General features: G+C 42.5%; 1 protein-coding gene across 5 annotated transcripts in view; it reads right to left on the bottom strand.

Moving 5' to 3' along the window:
* The window catches only part of LOC126291754 (uncharacterized protein CG43867), a 518,693-nt gene that overhangs the window by 161,066 nt on the left and 331,219 nt on the right, over positions 1 to 26,408 (bottom strand). For all 5 annotated transcript variants that reach the window (XM_049985431.1, XM_049985433.1, XM_049985432.1 and 2 more), the window contains one exon: positions 13,904 to 13,987. In XM_049985431.1, coding sequence (XP_049841388.1) covers positions 13,904 to 13,987 — 84 coding nt within the window. The remainder of the gene's footprint in view (positions 1 to 13,903; positions 13,988 to 26,408) is intronic.

The raw sequence follows: 26,408 nt of genomic DNA, 5'->3' as shown, positions 1-26,408 counted from the left end.
GAATATTTATGTAGATGTAGTCTCAAATTGATTTCTGCAATTGAACAGTGATCACAGGAGTCTGCTGAACACCATCATTAATCACTCGCATTCATTGCACATTTTTTACATTATGTACAATCTCTCTATACTTACCACAATCATAAGTCAAGAAAGGGGCTAATCAATATCGTGATATACTTTGAACACCATGATAGGACTTGGATGAAGTGATATGTGGAGCGCGTTCACGCTTAACTTAGAGATTTGGGACATTCACACATTCCCGAACTGGCCCTCATTCTGTGGCACTGTCTGCACCCTCGAGACGTTGGGGACAGGCTACTTGCCTGGAACATTCAGTCTGACCAAAGCAGTATTCATCGTTCGATTTCATTTCAAATGTGAAGACTAGGTCTAACTTAGAAAAAACGCTCAGTTCCTTAATTTACTAATTCGATACAATTCTGCAGTGTCACCCAGTGAACTAAATCTGCAGAATACACACATCACAAAAACTAGTTGAAAGAAAGGCAGATGGCCGACTTGGATTCAGTGGAAGATTTCTCAGGCAGTATAGTCCATCCACAAAAGAGCTTACAAAAAGCACACTTACTTGAACACCGCTCCCGCGTTTGAGACACTTACACTATGTGATCAAAGGTATCCGGACACCCCCAAAAACATACGATTTTCATATAAGGTGCATTGTGCTGCCACCTACTGCCAGGTACTCCATATCAGCGACCTCAGTAGTCATTAGACATCGTGAGAGAGCAGAATGGGGCGCCCCGCGGAACTCACGGACTTTGAACGTGGTCCGGTGATTGGATGTCCCTTGTGCCATACGTCTGTACGCGAGATTTCCACACTGCTAAACATCCCTAGGTCCGCTGATTCCGATGTGATAGTGAAGTGGAATCGTGAAAGGACACGTACAGCACGAAAGTGTACAGGCCAACCCCGCCTGTTGACTGACAGAGACCGCCGACAGCTGAAGAGGGTAGTAATGCGTAATAGGCAGACATCTATCCAGACTATAACATAGAAATTCCAAATTGCATCAGGATCCACTGCAAGTACTATGGCAGTTACGCGAGAGGTGAGAAAACTTGGATTTTATGGTCGGGCGGCTGCTTATAAGCCACACATCACGCAGGTAAATGCCAAACGACGCCTGGCTTGGTGTAAGGAACGTAAACATTGGACGACTGAACAGTGAAAAACGTTGTGTGGAGGGACGAATCACGGAACACAATGTGGCAATCCGATGGCAAAGTGTGGGTATGGTGGATGCCCGGTGAATGTCACCCGCCAGCATGTGTAGTGCCGACAGTAAAATTACGAGGCGGTGGTGAAGAATAATGAGTGTTTTCAAGTTACAAACCGTTTTCAAGGGTTTTGGGTAATTTAATTTAGGTAGTCAAATTTGGATGCGAGGAGGGTCTGATGCTTCTAATTTTATTCTGAATGAACTGGCATCCCCAGTTTGCTATTTTTCATCTTGAGTAGCTGACAGTAGAAGATGCTTCCACTGCCTATCTGAACACTCACTGTGATACATACGTGTTGGATTACACTGTGTGCCTCTGTAGCCAACAACGCCAAGTTTTGAACTCTCTACAGCCCTGCAGCCTCTTACCGACAGTGACGTGGTTTGGTAACAGCCGATCTAACAGAAACGCTTTCTTTCTGATTTTCCTGTCACACTGTTTTCATTTAAACTGTGTTGTTTGGCTCAAGCCAAGCTCAGAGTTCATTGTCCCAGCTATTCCGGATGCAGTTGAGACACTCAATACTGTACGCTATAGCTGAAGTAGATTCGTGACTGTTGTCACAGATGCCCCAGGTAAGTGGCACGTTTCCAGGTTTCCGGCACTTTACCTTCACTAGCACTCCCGGAGAATAAATACAACAATACGTAGACACTCTGGTAGCTCAGCAAACTTCAACAGATGAAAAAAAGTAGTGTGTTACAGATTAAATCAGGGTGAAAGCTCTGTAAATAAGGTGCTTACATAAAGATGAGCAAATAGGCTATTTGAATCATTATACCACTTAAAACTTTTAGGGGAGAATGAAAATAAACTCTTAAGTTTAAAATTAAAAATTATATCAAGTGGTCGGTTATTGGTTGGTTGGTTGGCTGATTTGGAGGAGGGAATGAAACAGCGAGTCCATGGGTCCCAGCGGATTAGGGAAGGATGGGGAAGGGAATCGACCGTGTCCTTTCAAAGGAACCATCCTGGCATTTGTCTAAAGTGATTTAGGGAAATCACGGAAAACCTAAATCAGGATACCGGACGTACGTTTGAACCGTCGTCCTCCCGGATGCGTAGGGCGACCAACTCTCCTGTATTATACGGTTCTCCCGTATAGCAGCACTTTTTTTTAAAAAATTCTCCCGCCTCCCTTATTGTCCGCCTGTTTCTCCCGTATATTTCGTTAAGTGATCGCTGTTATAACCCGCGAGGTACTATCGACAGTTGGAATCCTTTCATCGAGATATCTCTAAAAATTTTCTTGCAATAATCGATATTCTCGATTACTGTTCGTGTCAGCAATCGAAACAGATGAACGTTAGCGCCAAATGTTTCGATTTGTGCTAACTTGGTTTTTCTGTAATACCTGTTGTGAAGTGTTCGTGAATACATTATTTTCATTTGGTTTTTAAGTGAAAGGGTTTTCATTATATGCTCTCGCCGTGAAAATGAAGATGTGAAAACTCCACGAACCAAGAAGATGAAGTACTTGTGTGTTTACTTGGAGATATTGGAGAAACAATATTCGTGGTTAACGCCCATGGCCAACAACGTAAATCCAGCTTACTTTGTGCAATGTAAGCCTGACATCAGCATCGCTCATGGTGGTAAAGCTCACTGCATCCAACATTCTTCTGCAGAACTACACAATCTACAAATTACAAAGAGACGTAAAGGTGAATTCAAATTTATTTAACCATTTTGGCAACACCAGCAAGGACATGAAAAAAGTTGCAGGTGAGCTAGCAACATTTTTTCATACAGTGAAGCATAATCTCAGCTACAGAGGTATGGATTGTGCAAATAAATTATCGAAGGACATTTTTTTAAATTTGCTCTGGAAGATAAAATACTGTAGAGTTGAACTGCTTTTGTAAATAAGTATTCGTAAATTGTTACATTCTATTGTGATTACTTTTGTGCATTTTAGGTCATGGAAAAAATAACTTGTTTTGTTTAAATTGCTTTTTGATTCCATAGACCAAAAACTGAGTGGCTCCTTGTAGATGTGAAACATAGCAGAAAACATAACAAACACGCTTAGAACACATCTGTGTGACACATATTTCAGTGCGCTTTTAACATATTGAATTTACTTCACAAATGAGTCTTATTAATTTCATTGCACTCTTAAAAACCGGCTTTCAGCTTGAAGAGCTACCCCAAAATATGATATATGAATAAAAGTATGCAAAGTATATTTTACTTTTTATGTTTTCATCCCCTTTCTCGTCCAGTTCAAGGAAATGCGTTTAATCGTGTAGCTGAAATTCACTAGGACTGTATCTCCCATATTCTATCTTATAATCATGGTCAGATTTTGGTCATCTCACATAAACCTGCGATCAAAATTTGGTCCCCTACGAATGCGAGTCCAGTATGTGATATAATGTGGCACTGACCATATACGAGGTACAAGAGGTACAACAGAATAATGTATATCATTTTCTGGTGACGGAATCAGTCATTACCTCACACATGAGCATAGTTTTAACCTGTACTAAGGCTCTCGCTCACCTATTACACCACTAGCATGAAAACAATAAAATTTACGTTTGTAGAGGCATTTTGCCACATTTATGACATTACATAAGAACACGCTACATTTTCCTTGAGAGGGTCGCTTAATGGTAAATGAGAAATTTGAACTGCTTCCTAAACGAAGACGATTCCTGTTATAACTTGTCATTTTGCATCCTGTGTGCAAGGATTGTGTATTACTCACGAGAAAGTTTCCATGTTATTTAATAATTTGATTTAAATTGTTGGAGTACCACACATTTCTGGAGACCATGACTAAACGACACAGGAGCAAAAAAATTCAGAGTAATTTAACGGGAACGGCAAAGTAAGTAAATACGCTACTGGCCATTAAAATTGCTACACCACGAAGATGACTTGCTACAGACGCGAAATTTAACGCACAGGAAGAAGATGCTGTGATATGCAAATGATTACCTTTTCAGAGCATTCACGCAACGTTGATGCTGGTGGCGACAACGTGCTGACATGAGGAAAGCTTCCAGCCGAATTCTCATACACAAACAGCAGTTGACCGGCGTTGCCTGGTGAAACGTTGTTGTGATACCTCGTGTAAGGAGGAGAAAACCGTACCATCACGTTTCCGACTTGGATAAAGGTCGGATTGTAGCCTATCGCGATTGCGGTTTATCGTGTCGCGACATTGCTGCTCGCGTTAGTCGAGATCCAATGACTGTTAGCAGAATGTGGAATTCGTGGGTTCAGGAGGGTAATACGGAACGCCGTGTTGGATCTCAACGGCCTCGTATCACTAGCAGTCGAGATAGGCATCTCATCCGCATGGCTGTAACGGATCGTGCAGCCACGTCTCGATCCCTGAGTCAACAGTTGGGGACGTTTGCAAGACAACAACCATCTGCACGAACAGTTAGACGACGTTTGCAAGCAGCATGGACTATCAGCTCAGAGACCATGGCTGCGGTTACCCTTGACGCTGCAGCACAGACAGGAGCGCCTGCGATGGTGAACTCGACGACGAAGGGCAAAACGTCATTTTTTCGGATGAATACAGGTTCTGTTTACAGCATCATGATGGTCGCATCCGTGTTTGGCGATATCGCGGTGAACGCACATTGGAAACGTGTATTCGTCATCGCCATACTGGCGTATCACCCAACGTGATGGTATGGGGTGCCATTGGTTACACGTCTCGGTCACCTCTTGTTCGCATTGACGGCACATTTCAGATGTGTTACGACCCGCGACTCTACCCTTCATTCGATCCCCACGAAACCCTACATTACAGCAGGATAATGCACGACCGCATGTTGCAGGTCCTGCACGGGCATTTCTGGATACGGAAACCTACCGTCCAATATCTCTGATATCGATTTGTTGCAGAATCTTATAACATATTCTGGGCTCAAACATAACGAGGTACCTTGAACAGAAAGACCTTCTCAATGCCAACCAGTACTGATTTCGAAAAGATCCGTTATGTGAAACCCAACTTGCACTTTTCTCACATACCATACTGAAAGCTTTGGATGAAGGCAAACAGGTAGATGTAGTGTTTCTTAATTTCCGAAAAGCATTTGACTCACTACCACATCTACGCTTATTGTCAAAATTTGTGATTGGATTGAGAACATTTTGGTAGGGACGACACAGCACGTTATCTCGTGTGGAGAGCCATCGTCAGATGTAGAAGTCACTTCGGGTGTGCCGACAGTAAAATCAGGCATTCAGTAGATGATGCATTTATCTACGGGTTGTTCAAAAAGTCTCTCGGAGATGCCGTATTTTCAGTTCTTGCGAGACTGTCACTTTGTATGGGAAAAGTTCTAATTTTTTCCTTACAGCTGTGTGGGCCGTTCCGACACTAACATCGATTTCCTGGGCGAGTTTTGTTACTGACTTTTTCGGACTCGTGGACATTTTATCGGAAATGTCGAGTAGTTTATCCTCAGACAAAACGCTAGGACGACCACTTCTCGGTGAATCTGTCACAGGACCCGTACTTCGAAAATTTTTAATGAAAACTCGCACAGTATCGCGATGTGGGAGTGTTGTGTCCGGAAAAACTGAATTAAATGTTTGACGAACTAAAACTGTGTATTTACCGCCAGCTTTGAACACTTGTTCGACTAAAAACACGTTCTTCAATGGTTAGCATTTTACCAGTGACAAAAAGGAAACAAACGAATAAAGAAACTTAAACGTTCACGTCAACACGTAACGACACACACCAACGGCACTACTGACGCTGGCTGAGATAAACGAAACAGTGGAATGTTGGGAGAGTCCACTTGAAGGGAAGCAACCAAGGCAGGAGAACAGTTATACAGCACTCGCGGCTAACAATCATAAGGCACGCGGAGAGACTTTTTGAACACCCCGTATAATGAAGTACTATCTGAGAGTAGCTGTATAAATACTCAGTCGGATCTTAATAAGATTTCAACCTTGCGCAGAGATTGGCAACTTTCTCTAAATATTCATAAATGTAAAATTTTGGACTTGACAAAACGAAAAAAGTAGTATCCTGTGGCTATAATATCAATGAGTTATTGCTGGAATCGGCCATCTGAAACAAATACCTGGAGGTAGCGCTTTGTAGGGATATGAAATGGAGTAATCACGTGGTCTCAGCCGTGGGTAAAGCAGGTGGTAGACTTCGGTTTGTTGGTAGAATACTGGGAAGTGCAATCAATCTACAAATGAGATTGGTTACAAATCACACGTGCGATCGGTTCTTGAATAGTGCTGAAGTGTGTAGCACCCGTACCACATAGGACTATCAGGGGATATTGAACGTGTACAGAGAAGGGCAGCACGAATTGTACCAGGTTTGTTGCATCCTTGGGAGAGTGTCACAGAGATACTGAAGGAACTGAACTGGCAGGCTCTTGAAGACATACGTAAACTATACCGATAAAGTCTATTAACAAAGTTTCAAGAGCCAGCTTTAAATGATCACTCTAGGGATATACTACAACAGGGTGCCTACGTGGACAAGAAAAAAAAAATTCCCAGGAAAGACAATGCGTTTGTAAATTTGTTTGATGTGAGACAATATGCACAGAATTTATTTTCGTATTGCGAAAGTATATACACAAATTACAGCACGGTAGCTTCCGAAACTCTAAAATAGAGATTGCGTTGAGCGATGCACTTTCGTCAGCCAGTCATAGCTCATGTCACGTGATCTCGCTAGCGAATGACGGCAGTTATTCAGAGCATGAGGCTTACGAGAAAGAAAGGCCGAGCTAGCTCAAATCAGCAAAGTGCGTTTCTACACCGGTTAACTCGTAAGTAGATGTGTATGTACGAACGAGAATTGCATCGTCTATTGGCATCCACTGTTATCAGTCCTACAATGATAGGAAGTCTGTAGGCCTACTAACAGGCTCAAATTTGGCAATTAAATTCGTGCCAAAATAATTATCATTTGCGTAGAAAAGTCGAGGTGTTCTGGCATGAAAACACTTGTGACATTACTCAGTAACACATTATGCACATTTTTTTGAAGGTCAATTACACTTTTTGCCATCGATCGCATAATTTTTTATCTATGTAAGAACAACATTAAATATGAAAACTAACTTGAAGCTCGGTCTTTTTTTAGCGTGTGCTACACGTTAAGTCATATCAAATACAAATGTGCCGGTAAAATGACTTATCTTCTGGGCCCTACATTTTCCAAATGGCTGATCCTCAAAGTGTTACGTTTTGAATGAGAGTTATAACGCCCTGTGATTTAAGAAATTCACTGCACATTCTCACACGTAACATAAATCATTTTGCGTGGAAATTTCCTTTGAAGGTAACGCATCTCAAGCCACTATTCGTAATATTTACTAGTGAAATGTTAAAAATGTAAACAATTGTGACGTCACGCGCATTGAATGCACGTTAGTTGTTACGGAGGTACTGCATAATCTTCGACCTAAAGCCTTTGACACTTTACGGTGTCGGCAAACTGGTCTGTGCATTGTGTAAATTACCCATTTTCTATGCAACTAAACTTTTATTTTGGTGTAATTCCCTGATTCATGTTCCATTGCTGCAGTATTATTCAGCAGTAGTAGACTGAAGTTCTTTGTCAGAGTATCAGATCTTACGCGTCAAACCTACAAAACTTTAACTGAAATCTAAAACAATGAAAAATCCCGGAATTCTAAGAAATTCCCGGGTTTTTCCCGGATCTCCCGGGCCGTATACACCCTACCCAGAGAGATCGTGAGGATAAGATTAGAATAATTACTGCACGCACAGAGGTTTCCTATCAATCAGTCTTCCCGCGCTCCAATAGAACGGGAAGAAACCCTAACAACTGTACAATGGGATGTATCCTCTGCCATGCACCTAACTGTAGTTTGCAGCATTTGAATATAGATCACGTGCCCGTCTTCTTGCTTACAGCAGCGGTGTTTTTCTGGATCAACAACTGATTCTGGTCGATCGTAACGGAACCCATCGCTGACGTAAACGCGACCACTACGAAACGCTGCAAACGATACGCGAACAGTGTTTTTTGAAGGTGACTGATCGTCAATAGTCGAAAGTAGCGACGAAAGGTATTGTTGCTAAGTCATCGAACGAAAAGCTTCACGCTGCTTGTAAAAAAAATTGCTGGCTCAGTTTCTGAGCTGTTATTGTTTTGACAATAACAAACGACAAATTTGAAAACAATGGCGCTATCATGTGCAACAGTTCGTTTGCAACAATGAGCGACGGATCACAACAATCCAGTTATCAACCGCCTGATCGCTCGTAATTCGCAAGCGATCTGATGATTCGGCAATGTGTATGCCGTTAACTGTTCGTGACTGTGATTCACAGTCATGTAATATGTTTTAAACGACATTAAGGTCGCCCACTTTTGCAACTTGGGCCATGTGGCCATTGCCAAATAGAGTACCGCGAAAATTGTACTTGAATATACATCGAAACTGAATCATCATATGTCATCTTCATGTCCATATGCGCGGTGTTGAATGTTACCACTGATGCCGATCTTTTATAAATCACATCAAATCACTATACATGCACACTGTATTAATGCTGTTAATACGCTGAACACGTATAGTCATTTCAGCTCTCCCTCAGACAATTGACAAGAGTTGGGCGAGTCAACAGAATTGCTGTTTATAATATTTCTGCAGACACAGTGAGGCTGCAAAGCCATTGCGTACTACACTATTTTAAAAGTGTTAGTTGCAAGCAGAATAGTAAACCATTTCTAAACGAAAAGGCAGACGAAGCACTTTGGGAGATCTTCGCTCGCGCCTGACTTGGGATGGCGGCCGACGTGGTTCGTCTGTAAGATCACAGCTGGTTCGGCAGTCTCCGAGGACAGACGTATTGTTTGCCGCGGTCGGTATCAGTTAAGACTTAATTAATTAGCAATGACTGGGTTTGGGACATATAATTGAGAACTAGTTTGAGAGTAATTACTCAGACCCACAGCTCATTATTTTGGTTATCTCCTACGAAAGTGTGAAGAATGTAAATTATTCCTGATTCGTAAAGTGGACTACAATTGTGAAGTTCCTCGTACTCTACTAATAAAAAGCGAATGGCAATCCGTTCAAAAAAAATCAGAATTTATTTTTACTATACCAGTTCCCCGTTAACAGTTTATTACAGCCTCATGAAAACAGACTCACGACATATCCTATGTTCTGTTTTCTGCGAGGGTGACAACAATTATAGAAGGCTGCAGACTGGTGAACATTATTCAGAAATAATGTATTCCACTATTCCACTCAGAGCGGTGGAAGCAACTAGGCACGCTTTCTCTCTCTCTCTCTCTCTCTCTCTCTCTCTCTCTCTCTCTCTCCCTGACTGTTCTGGTCGTAGCTTGTGTTCCAAAAAAGAACAGCATAGAGACGGAAATGATGACACTTTCTGCAGGACCTGACCATCATGATGCAGGACAATGCTGAAGCACGTACAGTGCCAGCTGTTACTGATTTGTTTGACTGTTGGGGCTGCTAAGTGCTGTACCACCTACTGCACTCCTCTGACTTACCTCGTGAGTTCAACTGGATTTCTAAACTGAAGGAAACATTTTACGGCATTCGCTTCGAAACTACTACAAATTCGTCGGGCAATAGACCGCGCTGGCAACGGGTTATACACGATGCTGGTGACTACTTTGAAGGTCAGTAACACTTTGAAACACATATCTATTTTGTACGAGCTGTAAATACATAGTTGACACTATTAAAGTTCCAATCCTCGTACATTTAAACTGCGATGGTTATAAATTCAAGCCTTACAGAAGAATTCTAGGATCTGAGGAACGTGGATGGCAATGCTCTACTAGAAAATTGCAGTGTTCTGTTAAATTATTTACAGTACACGGCGAAAACTTATTTTTGCGTTTGGAAAGCACTCATGACCACACAAAATGGCAGAACACTTGCTGAACAGACGAATGTTATCGGATTTCCTGAAAACAAAAGACGAAGCTTTGGATGAAAGACCAACAAAGCTGCTGTGAGTTTACCTCCATGTTTTCGATGGCCAGGTGGCAATACGCCCCACGTAGGGACTTCATAATTCACGTTTGCTATGATCTGCAGACCGCAATGTAACTTTGCTGAAATTAAGGATATATATATATAAACTGTGATGCAGGAAACAACACTTTTATTTTAGATGCTATTTTTACATTAAAATGAAACTTTCTTAAAAAAATGTTACTATTGAAAGATAAACGGGCATAATTTGTATAAAGTATTATTTACCTTTTTTAAAAACATAGCAGAGTAAAGGTTATTCCTCAAATCACGTTATTCCTAAAATTAGCTACACATTATTCACACTAACAAGGGTTGTGTATATTGCTTAAGACACGAACCTTAAAAAAGTATAGCTTTTTAAATTTTTCACGAACTTTTTTTTCTCTGTATTTCAGATGGCGAAAAATACGACCACTTGGTTTGGTTTCTATGTACAAAGCCCAGAACAGTAAACACAGGTTAGTTGTTGCCATTACATCTCTAGCCTAAGCTACTTTTACAATGTTTCTGAGTTGTTTGCTGACCTTGTCAGCATACAGGCACAAGACCAAAATCTCACCAAATTTCACGATTACACAATTGAAAATTACACTGATGACGAAGAAGAGGCGGTATTTCCTGCTCACATTTGGGAACCTAATTGAGCAGACTGCGCTTCCTTATAGAGAAACTTGAGTAAGCTTTAATTCCTGTTTCAATGTTTCGCGTGAATATCCCATCCATCTTCAAGTATAGGAAAAGCCTAAGGCATGAACAAACTGATACCTACATAAGAAGTAACTCCGCAAAAAATGGTAACATCGTCAGAATGGACGCAAAAATCAGGAAGAGGCAAGCTTCCCTACAACAAAAATTAAATCAGCCGGCCGGTTTGACCGAGCGGTTCTAGGCGCTTCAGTCGGGAACCGTGCGACAGCTACAGCTGATTCGAATCCTACCTCGGGCATGGATGTGTGCGATGTCCTTAGGTTAGTTAGGTTTAAGTAGTTCTAAGTTCTAGGGGACTGATGACCTTAGATGTTGAGTCTCAGAGTGCTCAGAGCCATTTGAACCATTTGAAAAATTAACTCAGAAGTGGTTAAACTGGTAAGTCAGAATTTATAAAGCGCGTTTTATATAAAGCGATCGGGAGCAGAACACAAGATAAAACAAATGCAGTTTTCAGAAAATATGTATAACTTGTTATGTTTTGTATCTTCTTTATTGGTCTAGCATTTACAGTATTCTTTAAGACTTCTGTGGAAAGAAATGGAGTTTTCTGACTAGCTACGTTCAGATTTGGAAGAGTTTGCAGACTGTGTGTAGTTGGTCCGCCACAGCAGTTGGAAGTTACCGAGTTCGTGCGTGCCTTTCAGGGGGCGGTTTGGGAACAGCTGCCGCTTTCGACTGTTTCGTTTTCCACCAGCGGGCACAGAGCACAGAAGTAAGTTCTACGATCTGCGCAAGCAGGTAGAAGTTGCTGTGTTCCGGAGCGCCGGTTCACACGTAACAAGTGGTAAGCGGGCTGGACTGTGGCGGGGCAACCTACCCGCTATTCAGCTTACTGGGTCGGGCAGACTACATTGTTATACTTGCCAGTTATATTGAAAACGTCATGAAGACACTTTTAGTTACTAAATCACTCGTCGCTTGACTCAATCTGCTTTCTTTGAACTTCCTCGCTGGCCGCTGTGGCCGAGCGGAAGCGAAGAATTCGCCTCCTAAAATTAAAATAAATATTTTCTGCAAGGCAGACGTAGTTTTAAGATTTTCATTTACATTTCTTGGCAGAGATCTAGGCACACGACTCAGACTACAACTGATTGTTAAAAGTGGTAAGACATAATTCTCTCGCGCGTGTGTAGGCAACTGCAAATAATAATCAAAGATCTCATGCTCGAGAAGAAATATTTAGCCGAGTCAAAAACACCAAAAGATTATTTTAGTTCGTAACTTAAATGTGACGTATTTCAAGATTAGTTCGTGAACAATAAGTTTGCTCAGGATCAATCTTTATTAATCAACCGATGTTAAACAAAAAGTAAATTCAAATCTCAACCATTTTAATGAGCCCACCACGTCAAGCAATTAATTATCTTATACTCACACACACACACACACACACACACACACACACATATACACTCCTGGAAATGGAAAAAAGAACACATTGACACCGGTGTGTCAGACCCACCATACTTGCTCCGGACACTGCGAGAGGGCTGTACAAGCAATGATCACACGCACGGCACAGCGGACACACCAGGAACCGTGGTGATGGCCGTCGAATGGCGCTAGCTGCGCAGCATATGTGCACCGCCGCCGTCAGTGTCAGCCAGTTTGCCGTGGCATACGGAGCTCCATCGCAGTCTTTAACACTGGTAGCATGCCGCGACAGCGTGGACGTGAACCGTATGTGCAGTTGACGGACTTTGAGCGAGGGCGTATAGTGGGCATGCAGGAGGCCGGCTGGACGTACCGCCGAACTGCTCAACACGTGGGGCGTGAGGTCTCCACAGTACATCGATGTTGTCGCCAGTGGTCGGCGGAAGGTGCACCTGCCCGTCGACCTGGGACCGGACCGCAGCGACGCACGGATGCACGCCAAGACCGTAGGATCCTACGCAGTGCCGTAGGGGACCGCACCGCCACTTCCCAGCAAATTAGGGACACTGTTGCTCCTGGGGCATCGGCGAGGACCATTCGCAACCGTCTCCACGAAGCTGGGTTACGGTCCCGCACACCGTTAGGCCGTCTTCCGCTCACGCCCCAACATCGTTCAACCCGCCTCCAGTGGTGTCGCGACAGGCGTGAATGGAGGGACGAATGGAGACGTGTCGTCTTGAGCGATGAGAGTCGCTTCTGCCTTGGTGCCAATGATGGTCGTATGCGTGTTTGGCGCCGTGCAGGTGAGCGCCACAATCAGGACTGCATACGACGGAGGCACACAGGGCCAACACCCGGCATCATGGTGTGGGGAGCGATCTCCTACACTGGCCGTACACCTCTGGTGATTGTCGAGGGGGCACTGAATAGGTGTAAGTCAACTACCCTGGCCAGCAAGATCTCCGGATCTGTCCCCCATTGAGCATGTTTGGGACTGGATGAAGCGTCGTCTCACGCGGTCTGCACGTCCAGCACGAACGCTGGTCCAACTGAGGCGTCAGGTGGAAATGGCATGGCAAGGCGTTCCACAGGACTACATCCAGCATCTCTACGATCGTCTCCGTGGGAGAATAGCAGCCTGCATTGCTGCGAAAGGTGGATATACACTGTACTAGTGCCGACATTGTGCATGCTCTGTTGCCTGTGTCTATGTGCCTGTGGTTCTGTCAGTGTGATCATGTGATGTATCTGACCCCAGGAATGTGTCAATAAAGTTTCCCCTTCCTGGGACAATGAATTCACGGTGTTCTTATTTCAATTTCCAGGAGTATATATATATATATATATATATATATATATATATATATATATATATATATAATTACGCGAGATAAGTAATTTTGATCTCCAAATAAATTTTGCTGTCGCTGCACCACGACACAGCACAGAACCGAACACAATCAGAAGGCGGAGGGTAGCGGCAGTAATTATTACTGCGTTGCGCAGTTGTGCTGTACAAAGACTGACTACCGATGTTACTCTAGGTCAGAATTCAGGACTCACCTCGCGCAGCTTGTTGGTGACCCACTCCTTAATTTTGGCTGCCTTTGCTTCGACTTGCTTCGCGTCCTGAAGACGTAGCTGCCTCTGTGAACACAAGAGAGTACACCTAAATCAGTATACGTCAGCAAAAGTACATCCTATGACGGAGCATCGTATTTTAGAAATAGTTTCGACTACAAATTATATGGCATATGCTTCTCTCACGAATCATATCGAAAGCTATGGGTCTTCGCCCACATGTGCAGCAGTAGAGTGAAAGTTTCATTCTAGAAGCATCCCTCAGGCTGTGGCTAAGCCATGTCTCCACAATATCCTTTCTTTCAGGAGTGCTAGTTCTGCATGGTTCGCAGGAGAGCTTCTGTGAAGTTTGGAAGGTAGGAGACGAGGTATTGGCGGAATTAAAGCTGTGAGGACGGGGCGTGAGTCGTGCTGGGTAGCTCAGTCGGTAGAGCACTTGCTCGCGAAAGGCACAGGTCCCGAGTTCGAGCCTCGGTCCGGCACACAGTTTTAATCTGCCAGGAAGTTTCAGTATTTCTTGGCTTCCGAAAAGCATTTGACTGTGTACCACACTAAAGGTGATCAAAAAAGCTACAATTACGCGGGGTATGGAGCGAAATTTGAAACTGGACTGAAGATTTGTTACTAGGGAGGACGCAGCGTGTTATATTGAATGGAGAGTTCGCGACAGGAGCAGTAGAACTTCAAATGTGCCCCACGGAAGTGCAGTGGGACCAATGATGGATACAGAAAAACCTCAAGGTGGGGACGCTAAAGATATCTTGAGCTACATCTACTTTTACCGTAATAAAAAATAATTAAGTCACATGCAAAGTTTAATAAAGTTTTATTTAAACTGATTATACACATATACGAGGGTGAGTCAAATGAAGACCTTAAATTTGTAATAACAAATCGAAATTTCACGCCGTTATCCTGTAAGTTGGTAAGCGTGCTACAATCAGCGTGCAGAATGGCCTGTAGGTGTCAGCATAGTGCAGACGCACACAAACCGACGCAGTATCAGTATAAAGATGGCCGCCCGTCTTGCGACTTGCACCAGGGAAGAACAGCGTTCTGTTATTCGGTTTTTGCGTAGTGAAGGTGAGAAACCTATTGAAATTCATCGACGAATGAAGGTTTAGTACGGTGATGCATGTTTGTCACAGCAGCAAATCTACGAGTGGAGTAGGAAGTTCGCAAATGGTGCGACTTCAGTGGAAGATGCTCCTCGTCCAGGTCAGGCACAACGAGTTTTGTCTCCACAGAACATTGCAGCAGTTGAAGCCATAGTGAAGGAAAACCGCCGAGTGACACTGAATGACATTGCAGCATGTTTACAGATTAGTCATGGGTCAGCACACCACATTGTGCATGATGTGCTCCAGTTTCACAAAATGTCTGCAAGGTGGGTGGCTCCTGAAATGAGAGAACGACGTATTAATGCTCGTGAAGAACTTCTTCGGCGCTTTGAACGAGGTGATGGCTTCCTTGCAAGAATCGTTACTGGGACCGAAACCTGGGTTCACTTCAACCAACCGGAAACGAAGAGAGCGAACAAGAAATAGCGCCATTCCTCATCACCAAAACCAAAGAAGTTACGAAGAGAACCGCCAGCAGGGTAGGTTATGCTGACTCTCTTTTGGGACGAAAAAGGCGTCATTTTGGAGCATTACATACCTAGAGGGACCACTGTTACCAGTGCATCATACACAGGTCTCCTAAAAAATCATCTGCAGCCTGAAATCAAATCAAAGCGACGTGGATTGCTGTCAGCAGGTGTCCTTTTGCAACATGATAATGCAAGGCCCCACACTGCCAGTAGAACAGTTGCAACAATCACACACCTGCATTTTGAGTATCTTCCTCATTCACCATACTCATCAGACCTTGCCCCAAGTGATTTCCATATGTTTGGACCACTCAAAGACGCAATGGGAGGAAAGATGTTCCGTTCTGATGGAGAGGTACGCCACGCGGTGCATGAGTTGTTGCGCGTACTACCAAAAGAATTTTTTTCTAAAGAAATTTGTGCACTTTGTAAGCGGTGGAGGACTTGCATTGAGTTTTGGGGAGATTATGTTGAAAACTGATACAGCTTTGTACCATTTCTCAATAAACAATATTAAAAAAAAAGTAAGGTTTCCATTTGACTCACCCTCGTACAAGGCAATGACGTCTTATGATATAAAAAAGTTACAATTGTGGTTCTCTTCCTTAAATGATGAATTCTATGCGCCTATTGTTTCTGGCAAATGGTTAACTACATTGCGAATGGGACAATCAATGTCAGGGTGAGTGTTCAACAGAGCTAAGCCATTAAGTCGATCCTGCTTCATTGTTGACCTCAGCCATGTCTTTATACGCCGTAATGTTGAAAAACTTCTTTCCACTGCAGCAATAGGTGCAGGTAGACAAACAAATATTTTGTACAAGTTGTGCAAAGTAGGATAGCCAGATCTAGGACTAACAGACAACGCTTGCATTACAGAATCACGATCATTAAGGGCGTTTGTATTGAAGAATCTCTCCCATTAGTCTCTTTGAAATCACAAAACAGTACAATATTCGCGGCTTTTCTCGTACAAATGCCAGATAGAATAACGTATCGAGATCACTAGAATGGCCGCGACTTTCCTCGTACGTGTGTGTTAGCTATCTATGTGCCAGGCAGAAACGTATAAAATACGGCGACGCGAACACGCGTGCTACATAGGGAAGTGTAGCTACTCGATAACTTGATGCTGGTCCCGGCGGAGGTTCGCGTTCTCCCTCGGGCGAGGCAGCGTGTGTTTGTCCTTAGGTTAATTGAGGTTAAATAGTGTGTAAGCTTAGGGACTGATGACCTTAGCAGTTAAGTCCCATAGGATTCACACAATTTTTTTTGATAACTTGATTCAGTCGAGTCGACTGTCGAAAGGGTAGTTTCCAAGAAAGATTGCCTATCGAAGTCGCTGGGTCCGAACGACACACATCGAACATGCGGTCGTAAATCGATAATGAGACTCCGGTGGCGGGCGTTGTGATCAATTATTTGTGATCGTCATTTTTATCTGTTTCCCGTTGTTCACGTAGGTTCTCTAAACTAAATACCTCCGTCAATTATTTGTGAGTTGCTAGGGAAACCCAGACGATTTAGTGAGTGGAATGTCTGTTGTTCTTGACGTTTTTTCAGCGGCTTCTCTCAAATGGAAAAATCTAATTTCATGTTTATCCAGCGTAGAAAATTGTTTGTCTTTTTTGTCGCAAATATGGAGTACTGACGGACGAGCGAAGAAGGGAATTTGTAGACTGTGGCGGTGCGAAGTGTGTAAAACATCGTAAGAACAGTTTCGAAGCTGAAATACCGTTACAATTTCATTGCGGACAGTGCGGAAAACGAACGAGTGTCAGGAAGAATACATGGTTCGACTCTTCCAAGTTATCCATTCAGATCACCGTAGTGGACTTTAACATGACGACAACACCAACGACGAGTAAGGTAAGTTGTCTCCTTTGCAATTACAAGTATTTTTGTAACGTTCTTCTTTTGTCATTGCTATAGTGACCACCGTAAACATACTCATAACGCCAGCCACCAGAGTTGCATGACCGATTAACGAGCGCACATTCGATACATATCGTTTGGACCCCGCGACTTCGAAAGGAAATCATTCTTGGAAATTACCGAAGAAAGAAACGAACGATTAGCGTGCTGTACGAATGGCGGGGGCGGCGCGGGTGGCAACGCGCTCCCCATATGTATCGGCCATTGATTGGGACCCTTGCTATTCAAGTCGTATATTAATGATCTGGAAGTAAAACATTAAGGGGACCACACCGCGGTTCAGGCCGAAAAAAAATCGATTTTCGTTTTTCATCATATTTCGATAGATTAAGGTTTTATTTAGGTACTCTGAAAAGGATTTTTCTGAAAAAAAGTTTTCGAGCATTTAAATAGCATTTTCCTACCACGTGTGTTTATGTGCCACGCCCACTTTTCTGTCACCCACTGTCAACCCACCCACTGTCATCTCTAAGCCATATGGAGATGCCATTATTAGCTAAATATAATGTATAGGCCATCTTCAAAAACGTTTTTGAACAAGGCTGAAAAAACTAACTGTTGATATGAGAGGATAAAAAAATTTGAAGATGGAAAGTTGTTGACCGGACAGGGTCGGTTAACTAAAACTGAAATAGAAAACTTGCAGGTATACTATGGGCAGGCAATTAGGAGAAATAAAGAAAATCTGGAGGCAACGAAGAGAGATGTTTGGGCCATATTCTTCCATAAGTCCTCTACTGAGGATAAGCCATGTTATGGATTGTGTCCATCAGGAGAAATTCGTGGTGCAAATTCAACAGGGCTCAGGAAAGTGGAGAATCTTATTCTCACCACCATTCTCGTCCTGCTGCTGTTATTACAGCAATTAAACCTATTTTCAGAGAGTTGGCTCATCCTGACCTTCTAAGGAAATGTCTGCATGGGCAGACGCAGAAACCAAATGAATGTTTCAACAGCATAATTTGGAACCGCCTTCCTAAAACTGTATTTGTAGGCATAAATACAATGAAACTGGTAGTTCATGATGATGTTCTTACATTCAATTGTGGTAATATTGGAAAGTGTTGGGTACTGAAAAACCTGGTAATAAATCCTGGTGAAAATATGATCACTGGGCTGCAACAGTGCTATAAAATGAGGATAGCCGACGCAGACAGGTCTGCATCTGATAATGGCCAAAAAAGCAAGACAGACATCCATAAAGGTGAAAAAGAAGCTGGAAGACCTACTAGAGGTAATTAACTGTAAGTAAAAAATTTCTAAAATTTTTTCTTTAAGGTCAATTTCCCACAAACTAAAATTTTCAGTACATATGCCCCATTATATCAGAAACTATCATAGATAAATTAATGAAATTTTCAGAGACTCTGCATAGCATAAAAGGCCACCTCTGATACTACATTCATTAACACTCAATTAGGAAGTTCACAAAAAATATTTTCTTCAGAAAATACTTAATACTTTTTGTTGATAAATTTAAAGAAGTATTTCTTAAAAACAATAAAATCGATAAAGTAGAGTTTAGTACAGTTGACTCTATTAGCATCAAGTAACATACAGTAAAAAAATTAAAGTCCTGCATCAAATAGTTTTTTCAGAAATGGGTCAAATTCTTGCCTAAATTAACATGAGTTAGATAGGCAGGGTGTGGTCCCCTTAATAGCAAGCTCAGACTTTTCGCTGATGGTGCAGCTATGTTCAGTGAAGTTGTGTCTGGAAAAAGCTGCAAACACGGAGGTGACGGAAGACGTGGGATACCTCGTAATATCGTAGCACATTGGCTCGGAGAGGCATCGACTCGACAAGTCCCATGCTGCAGCTATAGCCGTCTGTAATTGCGGAAGTGTTCCCGGTTGAGTTTTTTTGTACGCGGACTGACCTCACGATTACGTCCAATAAATGTTCGATGCGATTCATGTCGGACGATCTGCGTCTCAAAATCACTTGCTCGAATTATCCAGAACGTTCTTCAAACCAATCGCGAACAGTTGTGGCCCAGTGACATCGTGCATTGTCATCCGTGAAAATTCCATCGTAGTTTGGGAACATGAGGTCCATGAATGGCTGCAAATCATCTCGAAGTAGCCGAAAATAACCAGTATATGATCGCTTCAGTTGGACAGAGGACCCAGTCCATTCCATTTTAACACATCCCACACCACTGCCAATCCACCACCAAATTGCACAGAGCGTTGTTGACAACTTTGGTCCATGGGTTCGTGGGATCTGCGCTATACTCGAACCCTACCATTAACTCTTACCGTATTAGCTGAAGTCGGAGCCTATCTGCCAGGCCATCGTTTTCCAGTCATCAGTTGTCCAACCGATGTTTTCACGATGCCAGGAGAGGCGTTGCAGGCGATGTCGTGCTGCTAGCAAAGGCATTCGCGTGGGTCGTAATGCTGCCATGGCCCATCAAGGGGAGATTTACTTTTGCCCGAAAAAAGCATGTTGTTTGAGAATTTTTTTCTAGGGATGTGATATAGATATAAATGTCAAAATTGTTCGAAATGTTTATTGATATTTCCTCTACAAACTGGAATTTTTTGGACCGGAAATGTCGAACAGCAAAGGAGGAAGTGCCGTCGGAACGAAACAAAATTTCGATTTAGACCTTCATCCGCGGTATGTCACAGGTGAGCCGGCTCGTCTGAAAGCAAAATTGAGTTGACGTTAGAGAAGTATATAAGATTCTTTAGGAGCTGTACCTCGCTTCAGTTATTTGGACCATAGGAAAAAAATGGCGCCCATCTGAAAAAAATAGGTTTGTTTACATCGATATATCGACTTCGTCGGCCAAGTAAAAATATTTATTGTCGATGGATCGGAATAAAAGTGGTACAACTCCTAGACAATTTAGATAGCTTTGTCGAAAACACGGAATCATGCCAATCGGTTCATTAGATTTGAAGTTAGCATACCGCGCGATAAATAGAAACATTTCCAGGAAAACACGTTTGAGTTTTTTACTACATATAAATACAATATTATGCAACGTACGTTCAATCTGCTATTCCGGGTCCATAAACTAGTCCTTCCTCTTCCTCACAGAGGGCGTTCTGCTCGATCTGGACCATCCTGCGCTGCTCCAGAGCCGCTCGTACGGCCGGTGACAAGCGGTTTCGACCGCATGAATCCGGTGGTCGTCCGAATGCTTGGCGAACTGCGTCGAATAGAGTCCCAGGGTGACGTCCATCGTTGTCATGGTCTACAGAATTGCTAAAACCCTTCGTTGAAGCTGCTCACTGCCAGGAAAGTCGCAATCTCCACAGTCTTCGCATCAGAATGCAAATGCTTTGGGGGCTAACTGTCAAACACATGCGTTCAAAGTTTCATTTGAATTTTGTGTGTTTACTCCTAAGCACCGGTACAGTAACTCTTCCTCTGAAATAAAAAAAACTTGTGCGTGAAAAAGGTCGATTTCAGGCAGGTGCATTTTTTTGTTCAACCGCGAATAACAAACATTTTTTTCCGCATTCGGGAAAACCGTTTCAGGGGTGGATTCTAAACACTTTTATGGGTCCAAAAATTCAATTAAAATAAAACGATTTTTTGAACCAAAAGATAGTAAACCTCCCCTTGACGCCAAAATTCACCCCACTGTCCTAACGGATATCTTCGTCGAACGTTCCACGTTGATTTCTGTGATTATTTCACTCAGTGTTACTTGTCTGTTAGCACTGACAACTCTACGAACATGCCGCTACTCTCCCCCGTTATGGGGAATGGTTGTCGGCCACTGCGTTTCCCGTGGTGAGAAACAATGCCTGAAATTTGGTATTCTCAGCACAATCTTGACACTGTGGATCTCGGAAAATTGAATTCTCTTTAGACTTCCGAAATGGAATGTCACAGACGTCTGGTTCTCGCTACCATTCCGCGTTCGAAGTCTGTTAATTCCCATTGAGCGGCCATAATCACGTCGGAAACCCTTTCACATGAATCACCTACGTGCAAATGACAATATCAACGCACTGCCCTTTTATATCTTGTGTACGCGATACTACCGCCATCTATATGCCTATCGCTACCCAATGGTTTTTGTCACCTCAGCGTAAATATACTGTAAGTTCAAATGGTGCAAATGGCTCAAGCACTATGGTTCAAAAATGGCTCTGAGCACTATGGGACTTAACTTCTGAGGCCATCAGTCCCCTAGAGCTTAGAACTACTTAAACCTAACTAACATAAGGACATCACATACATCTATGCCCGAGGTAGGATTCGAACCTGCGTCCGTAGCGGTCGCGTGGCTCCAGACTGAAGCGCCTAGAACCGCTCGGCCACTCCGGCCGGCTATGAGGATCGTCAACGCAACTGTGCTTCCTAGTCGACGATTGACTGACCGAGAGATTGCAGAAGAATGTAACATTTCAGTTGGATCATGTCATGAAATCACGACACAGAATCTTGAAATGCATTGTGTTGCAGCCAAGTTCGTCCCACGGCTCACGAGTTCGACTCTTGTCGCTGCAGCACGCGCGACACAGAGCGAAAGCCACGCGTCTTCTTGGCAAAGCAGTGGAGTGGACGCGATGGCAGCTATGAAATACTTATTACCCGATTTTAAGAAAAGTATTGAAAAAATTTGATTTTTCTGCAACCTATAGCATAATATTATTAAAAGATAAAGGTCAGAATTTTCGTTATTCGTCATATGTACTGTTCCGCACGAAATTGGGAACATGGCTGCACGTAATTTTTAAGAATTTGCAGGGGTAAAATCACATTGTGCGGACTTTCCGTATAGTTCATCTAAGGCCAGACATTATTACACTTATTACATATGAAATGTAACCAATATATCTAAATTGTATTTAATGTCGAAATCGTAATGATATCTCTTTTCATTCTTGAGATGTTGGTTGTTATATCCACGTACGGGTCGCTCGGGAATCAAGTGCTCGTAAAAATCGTCGTATCTCATAAAGGGTTCAAGGTATCGAAACGACGAATTTTGGAAATGACAGCACGCAGAAAGGACTATTTTATCGTATGATTAACACTCGATACGCTTTTGTAAATGCGTGAGTGAAGCGAAAACAAGACTCCCTATAACTTACACCATGTGGTTTTGTTTAAATTTTCATAGCCCAACAAACAGAGAGAAACAGATAGACGAGGTATGAAAGTGACCAGCATGAAGTATAGTTTGGCATGCAAATATTTAACTGCTTGAAAGTAATCAGGGTAATGAACTAAAACTTAATTAATAAGCTGAGGGCTAGCCGCGGTGGTCTCGCGGTTCTAGGAGCGCAGTCCAGAACCGTGCTACTGCTACGGTCGCAGGTTCGAATCCTGCCTCGGGCATGGATGTGTGTGATGTCCTTAGGTTAGTTAGGTTTAAGTAGTTCTAAGTTCTAGGGGACTGATGACCTCAGAAGTTAAGTCCCATAGTGCTCAGAGCCATTTTCTGAATAAGCTGAGGAAAAATTGGAATATTTCACGATAAGCTGCTGTAACTGAAGTGTCATAAATGTCATCTGTTTTGCACATAAAAAGATACATTGGTGCGGTATTTAAATGTCAAAAAGCCTTCCTTCGAATCAATTAATTTAGGAAGGCGAACGAGGAGTCAGTAAGATCATGCTTTCTGAATAAAACCTGGAACTCAAAAATGGAAGAAATCAGTCAAATATTTTATTAAATGATTTGTGTAAAAGAAATAACTAGATCAGAGAAACATTCTACGCGCCTTTGAATGATGTTCGAAATCATGAACAGAAAATGAGGTGCACCAAACGTTTCCCTAATATTTTTTATTTCCTACTTTTAGACAAATCATTACATAAAACGCTTGACTTTCTTTTCAAAAATTTTGTAAGCTTTACTTTTACAGACTATTTAGAGTAATTGAAGCGCTTGGCCTTAACGATGAATTACGTTCGTAACATCAAATATCTGTAAAATTTCATGGTTCATTGTAATTTATTAGGAATTAAATGTGTATGATATATTGGAATAGGTGTGAAGATCAAGTTCTTTGGCAAGACCTTAAAAATACACTTAGCGATGCAGTGTAAACAGTATACATAAAAATTACTATGCAGAATCGTAACTGAGTCAGTAAAAATATAAGAACAGCCGTGAATCGAGCCTATGATCTGCTACCCCTACACCACATCTAGCTATTGTTAAGTGAACTCAATCCCTGTGCTTATGTTTGTATTTAGCGTAGTTAGACATGTAATAGCCATTCCCCCACATTTATTGGCTGTTATGAGAGTCGAATGCTCCTCTGATCATTCACGTGTATTCGAAGAACTTGTCTGGTGATCTTCTTAGTTGACGATACTTATGAAATTTTCCATGGAGATTCCTCCCTTTGTAAATTTCATGCACAGCATCCCTTTTCGCTTTATTTTGTTAAGTAAACGTAATTCTGTAGCCTTACTCTCCAGCTACAGTGTTCTACAGGTTAGGGACGCCATTTTATAAAAACAGCTGGTTGGCTCCAAAGTAGCCATCTCGTAGCGCGACATGGTCGCTCGCACACAGGACACCCAAGCTTTCCGCCCGATGCTGCTGGTTGTCGCTGGAGTGTCGCGTATCCAGAAGTCGCTCGCTTCTGTCGCTCACGTACGACACGGCCTTAGCGTCAGATTGGCACACATTCTTCTTCTCTGGTGGCGTAACGGACTTGCTTTCTCGGTTGAGACATTATTGTGTCCTGCTAAGGCATGGAGTATAAGGTACAGGTACTTGACGTTTCTGTACTTCTCTGTAAAGCCACGTTTTCCTAGCTGCGGGAATTTCCCACAACATGCTGCGTAAAACGTATGCGAGACTGCGCTCCCCAGTCGAACAATAAAAACATGCCAGACTGTTTTTCAAGAGTGCGGAAAACGCAGTGGCGCTACGGGCTCCACCTGATGGAAACGCTTGCCTGCTTTCGAGTGGAGTCTGTCCCGCATGTCGCAGCGCTTTGCTTGGTTCGACGAGTACCTCGCTGTAGTGTTGGTAAAACCGACCGGCTAAAGCCGATACCGTTATTATGGTTCTGAACAAATTGTATTTTTCGGTATTTAAATGGTTCTAAGCACTATGGGACTTGACATCTGAGGTCATCAGTCCCCTAGACTTAGAACTACTTAAACCTAACTAACGTAAGGACATCACACACATCCATACCCGAGGCAGGATTCGCACCTGCGACAGTAGCGCGGTTCCGGACTGAAGCGCCTAGAACCGCTCGGCCACAGCGGCCAGCCTTTTCGGTATCTGTATGGCCTCAGTTACAACATGCATTCTTACTTTTTACTAATAACTGAGTAAAAAATGGAAATATCAAATAGTGCTAGAAACCCACCATTCACCGAGCAGTCAACCTCACCCTACAACCCGTAGCGGCCGACCCACTGCTGGGGCAGCTCTCTATTGAGGGAGTTGTGCCGTCTTACATGCGCCGTGTTACACGCTGGCGCATACGTGGTGAATCTCTGTTCTGTTCGGAAAACACATTCTCGTCCTGTTCCCACAGATGTGGAAGAAGCCGTCATCTCCAGCAATCCAGGTACGTTATTCCTTTAACTGTCCATTCCGCAAAAATTAAAGCAATAGTTAAACGATGGAGGAAAAAACTTACACTGTTACTAAAACGTTAAAAACGCTTTTCTTCGATTATTAGGTAAGTTCACACTATTCATCTTTTCCACTATTTCACACATACTTTCCTCGTCTGAATTACTAAGTTCGTAACCTAATATCAAACCTTTTCTTGACAGCAATATGCATTTCATCTCATTCAAGAGATTAAATAAATCATGTATTAAGACGAATTACACCTGAAGATGGACCCATAGGGTCCGAAATGAATCGTGTACTGAATAAAACACGAAAAATTGTGACTGAAGCCGATTTTTAATTCATACCTCGAGTGTATTGAGTACAGTGACGTTTGAAGCTGCAAAATATGGATAAAATTAAATAGTTAAACCAATAGCCGAGTGATAAATATTTTGACTGGCAATTGTGCAAAACAGGTTAAATGTTATTGAGTCTATCCCGTACTAGGGATGGGAAAAACGGACCACCTAAAACTGATGCCGGTAGTTTAGTTCCGAATAACCGGTATTTTTCAGTATTTGTTTGGTCTCGGTTATACCAGATCCGTTTTAATTGTGACTAATAACGGTATCAAATACCGTAATACAATTGGTCAAGGCAGCAGTACTAAAATTGTCCGATTACAAATAAACTCCTTTTTTTTAAAAAAAAGGCAATAATTGTTGTTTACAAAATTAACATCGGTTTGAAAGATTGCGGTATTACAGGAAACGGGAAAAGCTCTTAGTCCTAAGTTTAGTAACAATGACGACAGAAACGAGCAACAAACACACGCCATAAGAAATGATACAGCATTGCCGAGACACTAATATCTCTGTTACTTTGTGTCGTGACTTAAGGCACGCATGTAAGTCCAGTGTACAAGACTTGCCTCCACCTGGTCCGTATCACAATCTCTTGCTGTCATCACTGGAGATCCGTTGTACCGCAGAATGGCACCAATCCTCGTCTCGAAATATTTTTACGAAGTGACATAGCAGTGGAGTACAACGAATCATTTGCTTAAAAGATTAAAGATTCGTGTGTCATTTGTATGAAAGAATGAGGAAGGAAATGATGGCAACAGTTATAACTTAACAACAATGCACACATAGTATACAATAAAAACAGCAAGTAGCAGTTCTGCTGCCTGTGCCAATGCAATATACCTTTATCTGCTTGTAGCCCTTGAAAACGGACAGATTAACACGAAAAGCAGAGTTCATCCTGTACCATTGACTTTTCGTGATGCCGAAATAGTGGCTTGAGCTCCGATTACAACATGGTTTTAGAGCAGAGTTTCAAAAAATCAATAGGAGAGTACCACTGATTTTTGTAGTGTTCTAGTGATCAGCAGAGAACGGTGGAGGGACTATGTTTTCTTTTATTTGCCTATTTACTTTAATATTTTGTTTC

This window comes from Schistocerca gregaria, chromosome 9 (assembly GCF_023897955.1).
Source record: "Schistocerca gregaria isolate iqSchGreg1 chromosome 9, iqSchGreg1.2, whole genome shotgun sequence".
NCBI lineage: Eukaryota > Metazoa > Arthropoda > Insecta > Orthoptera > Acrididae > Schistocerca > Schistocerca gregaria.
Note: the sequence above shows the minus strand (reverse complement) of the source record. Positions and strands in the feature narration are given on the sequence as shown.